The sequence below is a fragment of the Henckelia pumila genome, chromosome 3 (genome assembly GCF_033568475.1).
Source record: "Henckelia pumila isolate YLH828 chromosome 3, ASM3356847v2, whole genome shotgun sequence".
NCBI classification, from domain to species: domain Eukaryota; kingdom Viridiplantae; phylum Streptophyta; class Magnoliopsida; order Lamiales; family Gesneriaceae; genus Henckelia; species Henckelia pumila.
Genome location: NC_133122.1, coordinates 44,747,868 through 44,754,692, shown reverse-complemented (window position 1 = coordinate 44,754,692; position 6,825 = coordinate 44,747,868). Strand labels below are relative to the sequence as shown.

Genomic DNA, 6,825 nt, shown 5'->3' with positions numbered 1-6,825 from the left:
TTTAAAAATTTTGAATTTTTTTTTTTATTTAATGTGTGGAGCATGCTGATGATTTATGAAAATACGCAAAGATATTTTTGAGATAAAAATTTTAAAATATTTTTTTTTTAAAAAAAGGTGCACCCTTTTTTTTTTCAAAACAACTTATAAAAAAAAAATTATCAAACAAATTTAAAAAACTTATAAGTTGTTTTGTGAAACTTATAAAATAAGTCAAACACCCTCTAATAAAATCTAATGGTCTAAAATCGAGTTGGGTGCGTAATATCCATATATTTTTATAAACATTGTGTAACCAAATTAAAATTGAACTTATTGGATATAATGCGAGTACTAATCTTATGTTAAGATTTCATCCATTAGATATGGAAAATGGGTGGTCCGCGCATACATTAAAGTCCACGAAAAATTTAATTTAGAGTTTACACGGCAGGCAATAATTAAATTTTTAAAAAAATAATAAACTTAATAAAAAACTTATATCTTGATTATGAAGTTCGTTCTACTCAAAAGATTTCTTTAATCATATACAAGGTTCACCCTTAAATTAAATTTTTATTTTCGTTTTCAAATGACTAGGATAAAAATAAGTAGCAAAGAGATTTAAATTAGTGGATCAAGAATAAAATACAATTTATTGTCTGACTACAAAATAAAATATTATCGTTGGTTATTTGTAGCACATTTGATACAAAATTTTTCAATTTTAGAATAAGATATCGGGTTTAATAGCCAATTGTAATAATCTTCTTACCGATCAATAAAATAAATTAGAGTGTTTTATGTAAGATGGTTTCACATATTTATATTTGTGATATTGGTAAATCCGATACATATTTATAATAAAAAATTATATTTTTTAATGAGTCAAGACAAAAATAAATATGTCGCATAAATTTGATGCGTGCGACCGTGTTTTTATGAATAAAAAATTATGTAATAGAAAGGCAAACACGAAGAAAATGCTTCACACAAATAAATCCAAAATTCAAAATGACGTTGAAATTTCTCAGAAGAGACCAAAAAATAAGGTTGATAAATTAATAAGGTTGATAAATTAGGTGAATGAACAAAAAATGCTCGAATCCTGAATTTACTCCCTCAACACCATTCAAAATTTCGAAACTTCCCACTTACGCGATATACATACACGAACTCTGTATTGGAGGAGGGATACATACAATTCTCCTCAATTAAGTCATTAATAAATCATCAAATTCTACAATATATATATATATATATATATAGTAAATGAAAATTAAATAAGTAATCACCTTAAAAACACAATTACATATATTCACTGAAAATTTGAAGAGATATGGAGAAATTTTTTAGCGAAGTCGAAAATCCCTCGTTTTAAATTAGTACTTGAATTTTTAATATGAAAAGGATTTTAAAAGATTCTTCAAATTAACTCAAGCTTAATGTCACAAAATGTTGTAAATAATACTAAATAATGTCTCGATACAAAGATATTTCTCATATAAATTTTTTTTTTTTTTTTAACTTTTCGCTTTAAATATAAATCAGTTCGACACTTCTCACGAAAATAAACTAATAAAATCGTTTCAAACGTTATAAATAAATAATTCTTTATAAATAAATAATTCTCCATAAATATATTTAAATGGACATAAACATATATCGACCCTATCATCCTATACCCCACTTAATAGCCAACACATATTTTGGTAAACCACTTAAATTAATTAGTTTACCAGAAAGAAAAAGACCATTATTTCCCTTCCTTTTTACCTCCTTAAATATATTTTATTCATTCATTCAACACCAACCCCACCAGCCTTTCTCTCACACTAACACCTCCTAGTGCGTGTCCCATTTTCACTCCCAGAAAAAAAATTAAAATTTAAAAAGATGAAGTGTAAGTACCCTTCTTCTAATTCTTGCTCCTCTTCTTCGTCTTCTTCCTGCATTGAATCCCAGAATGCGAATGGCGGCGGCGGCGGCGGCGGCGGCGATGAAATTACCAAAAGGTCCCCTCTGCACAAGAAACCCAAGCGTGTGCGGGCCAAGAGAACAACTCAGGCCTCCGCCACCAGCTCTTCTAAATCAAGAAGCTCCATGTACAGAGGTGTTACCAGGTAAAATAAATAATTAAACAAATAATAAAATTTGTATCTAATTTAATTTATTACTCGTTTAGATTTTAATTTGATGTATATGACACGTACATGCACAAACATGGAGAAATTTGGTGTGCATGTGCGAGCATAAATTTCGATTTTTTTTTTAAAAAAAGAAATTAATGTATGATTCTGGGTTGCATGTGTATGTACTCGATGAGAAATGTTCATATGTGTATGGTTTTCGATCGGGGGAGATTTGTTACAATTGGGTCGTCTCGAATTTGTTTTTTTATATATGTAAATTTGCATGCATTGAGTTGAATTAATGATTAATTTTTTTAAAATATTGATTTGAAAATATGGAATTAAATTGGTGGTACAGGCATAGATGGACGGGGAGGTATGAAGCACATCTTTGGGACAAGACTACATGGAACAGTGTTCAGAACAAAAAAGGAAGACAAAGTGAGTTTTCTTTTCTTTTTTTTCTTTTTTTCTTTTTTTCTATTTTTTAAAAGTTTATATTAATAATTAATTAAAATAACGCAAATAATAAAATAAATAAGTAGAAAATTGGGGCAAGAAATCGAGGAGATCTGTGGTTTTTATTTTAGTTGAGTTATTAAATTGTTATTTCTGATTAATTAATCAAATTAAAGCTCTCACTGTGTGTGTGTTTTTATTCTTGGTGGTGGTGAACAATTACACCTCATTGCCACGTGGATATGCAGTCTACCTGGGTAAGTTCACTTTCTTTGTTTTTATTATTTCATATTACAATATATTTTTATATTTATAATTATAATATATTTGAATATTTTACATAATTATTTAAAAATAATAATAAAGTGTAATTGTATTAATATAAAATGATTTTGACAGGAGCTTATGATAATGAGGAGGATGCAGCTCGAACCTATGATTTAGCGGCTATTAAATATTGGGGGGATTCAACCACCCTAAATTTTCCGGTATGAATTATATTTTCACAACTTTGTGCTCAATGTATATTTAATACAATTTCTTAAATAATTCTACGGCCACGCCGTTCCAGTTATATAGACTTCGTTCGTTTTTTTTTTTTCAATCGTCTCAAATATATATAGGCTATATTATTTAATTTTTTCGGGTTAGATTTGGGACGAATATTTGTTTGACTAAAAATTAAATTTTAGGTGGAGACATACAGTGAGGAGAAAGAAGAGATGCAGAAATCGACCAAAGAAGAGTTTTTGGCCACGCTACGACGTCGGAGCAGTGGGTTCTCTAGAGGGATTTCAAAGTATCGAGGTGTAGCCAGGTACCCACCCACTAATCCCCAAATAAAGTTAAAAATTAGTCTGCTTTACTATTCTTTCATTTCCCAATATATATATATATATATATATATATATATATATATATATTTGTATATATATATATTTGTATTTATTTTTCTCAAATATTTTTTTGAATTATGTGTATAGAATTTGAAAGTTGATATGATTTGTTCAAAAAAAGCTTTTTAGTTATAATATAAGTGTTATAGTTTTATTCCGAACATACAATTTTATCGCGTAAAATGATGTGTAGTACATGAACCAAGTTCTAAAAATGACTCAAGACTTACTTTATCACGTAGACATTTACAACACGATGATCTCTAAAATTTTCTCAAAATAATCGAGTTTGGATGCAATTATTTAGATTCGGAAAATGAACTTTTCACGAAGATCGGTCAACGATTACAACGTTGTTGGAGTGTTTGTAAATTCGTGAAGAAAAAATTTTGTAATCACTTATTCGTTCATGTGGTTATTTTGAGTAAAATAAAATGTGACCACTTGTCAATGGTTTTCGACAGACACCACCACAATGGTAGATGGGAGGCTCGAATAGGAAACGTTTCAGGGAACAAATACCTTTATTTGGGAACCTACGGTAAGCTAATTTTTTTTAATTAGCTTTTATTAATTATTCTAGTATATTTTCTCGCATTTATAATTTCATGCCTATTGTTTGTTCATTCTAGTTTGCGATTAAGATTTGAAGGCAACTAGAGGCTGCTAATTAAAAGCTAATTATGAAGGCGTCTAGGGTGGATTAGTAGCTTGAGAGTAATTAGATCATCGATCGAAACTTAATTAATTAGATTATACATGGAGTTGAAATAAACCAATTAAGCCTATGGATTAGTCTCATTAAAGATGTCATTGAGCTAGGTACATAAGTAGGCATTGGCGCTCGCATTTAATTTTAATGTATTTGACACTCACCTCTTACGTATTATCATTTTCGCACTTGTTAAAGGAGATATCTGTCAAATACATTAAATGCGAAAGTATAGTAATATTCTAGGATATGTATTTATCAAGTTTAAGAAACAGGCAAGGCCAGCTAGCTATTTCCCCACCTCCACCCCCGAATCTCTACTTAGTCTATGAAAACCTATATACTATAATTAATATATTATCATTTACAATGTTGTGGTTGTTAGTTTTACAAATTCGATATGCAGAAAAATTTACGGATTCGAAGGGGCCGGCCGGGGCGACTATCTCAGCTCGCGAGTCGCGATCCTTCTAAACCCGCTACTAATCTACGTACAATCGACAACTCATTTAGGCGATTTAGCATCATATTCGTATGATCATATACATGTTAGGCAATTTTTTTTTTTGTTAGGAAACTGTCAATTTTCTGGAGTTCTTGTCAATATTTTCCGGCTATGCATGGGGACCTCGATTTGTTAGGCAAATCTACGTGCACAAGAAATTATGTTGTTTTTGGACGGTGCGTGCAAAAATATTGAATTTATTTGTTTGGTTTGTTAAATGTCATCATTAATCTCATGCTTGATTATTTTTTTCAAAGTATCAAAATCCTACATAAAGATTTTTCATGTTGTAATAATTAATAAACATCCATACAAATAGTGCTCTTGTCTGAAAATATAATTGTGTGCAAGCTAGCTAGCCATGCAATTTATCTCGACTAATTTATTTCAGTATTTTTTTTAGAACAGTGATTGTATTTTTAAATGCTCACGAATGTTTTGGGATTTTTTTAAAAATATCTATCTTTTGAAAAATAAAATTCATATTTGATGCTTGCGGATTTATATTAGAATCACATCAAATCTCATCAAAAAAATGTAAAATTATAGAGATTATATTACATTTTTCCCATGCTTCCATTTATTTTTAATGCAGGCACCCAAGAAGAAGCAGCGGTTGCATATGATATGGCAGCCATAGAGTTCAGAGGTCTCAACGCGGTAACCAACTTCGACATCAACAATTACACCGATAAGTTGAACAAAGTCCCACCCGAGCCCCGAGATTCGCCACCGCGTAAACAAGAAAACCCCGGCTCCCCCAACGACGACAAGTCAGGAGTAGGCGAAACACTACTCGATCATCATAAAGAGGATGGAAACCAAGTGATCATGCAACCACTTGTTTCGAAAATAGAGCCCGTCAACTCCAACGATCAGTTCCAAGACATGACGACCATGATGGAGCACGAGCACGAGCACAAGCATCCATGGGACGTATTTCTCGACATCGGTATCAATTCATCACTCCCATCACTGGACATGATCCCTCTCCATGATGCGTACGGGTCGCATGGACTGTTCGATGACAATGGTTTCGAGGAAAACATCGAATGCATTTTCGACGGCTCGTTCGATGATTACGAGCATAAGGTGGTTGCGGACCGCGACGTCTCGTCGGCGGTGGTTCAGGAGGTGAAAGGCAAAGGTTTGTCTACCTCCTCTTCTAATTCATCATTGTCAACGGAAACATCAATATGTATGAACTCCTAAGTGCGTGTGTTGTGTTGGCTTCTTTTTTTTCTTTTTATCTTTTTGGAATTTTTCGAGAATGAACTTTTGAGGCCGATTATAAGTTTAGCCCGGAAAAGACTAGCAATCCATGGACTCCTCAAATAATAGGTGTGTTTTCAATGCTAAATAACAAGTATATTTTTTGAGTCCTTTTCTAGATTGGGCCTGAGATAATTAACCGTATTTTGGGCCTCACATCTGCTCTGATAAATGTGTTATGCGATTATATCATTAATTTGAAAATAACAAAAATTTCAACCATATAAAGCACACAATATATGCAAGGACACTAGTAGTAATAATAATAACAAATAAATATATTTTGGAGTCCCTTCGAGATTGGACTTGAGTAGATAGACAAAAACTCATAGATGTTAACATTTATGATGATAATCCAAATTCCATTTGGTGTAATTTTTTTGTTTTTGCCCCAAAAAGCCCAAGTTATGATAGGAAAATATTGTAGAAAAAATTAGAATTGGGATGATATCTATGGATTAGTCTATCCTCCAATTTCATCCGAGTAATTCTCTCATATATTCTAATATCATTAGAGCACCTGAGTTTCTTATATTTAATAAAAATTGACATCTGTATGATCTAAAATCTAAAATTTCACTCTGAAAAAAATACTCGAGCTAATGCATAAAAAAATTCGTTATCTTTTTCCTTTGAGCGGCCCGTTTACCACTACATATTTGGACCTTTCATCCACTTGTGTCGAATCTTTTTGCAATCTTGCCAATAAATATATATATATATATATATATATATATATATATATAGAGTTTTGATATGCTGTCCACCTTTGGTGCCCACCTCCATGCCCACCTATGAGGTGACATTCATCCATTGGATGAACCATTTGTATATGATTCATCTCATCCATTGGATGAATGTCACCTCATA

General features: G+C 31.4%; 1 protein-coding gene across 1 annotated transcript; it reads left to right on the top strand.

Moving 5' to 3' along the window:
- Positions 1–1,824: 1,824 nt before the first annotated feature.
- Positions 1,825–5,895, top strand: LOC140888614 (AP2-like ethylene-responsive transcription factor At1g16060). The gene is made up of 7 exons (XM_073296309.1): positions 1,825–2,102; positions 2,470–2,552; positions 2,819–2,827; positions 2,970–3,058; positions 3,263–3,387; positions 3,931–4,007; positions 5,279–5,895. Exons 1-7 carry the CDS (start codon positions 1,876–1,878, stop codon positions 5,893–5,895), a joined length of 1,227 nt encoding a protein of 408 aa, XP_073152410.1. The 5' UTR covers positions 1,825–1,875.
- The last annotated feature ends 930 nt before the right edge of the window (positions 5,896–6,825 follow it).

Bases quoted from the DNA above. Each gene is read 5' to 3' on its own strand.
- LOC140888614 (XM_073296309.1), top strand. From the start codon at position 1,876: ATGAAGTGTAAGTACCCTTCTTCTAATTCTTGCTCCTCTTCTTCGTCT. The intron at 3,059-3,262 runs GTATGAATTATA...ATTAAATTTTAG, and splicing joins CAACCACCCTAAATTTTCCG to GTGGAGACATACAGTGAGGA. The intron at 4,008-5,278 runs GTAAGCTAATTT...TTTTTAATGCAG, and splicing joins CCTTTATTTGGGAACCTACG to GCACCCAAGAAGAAGCAGCG.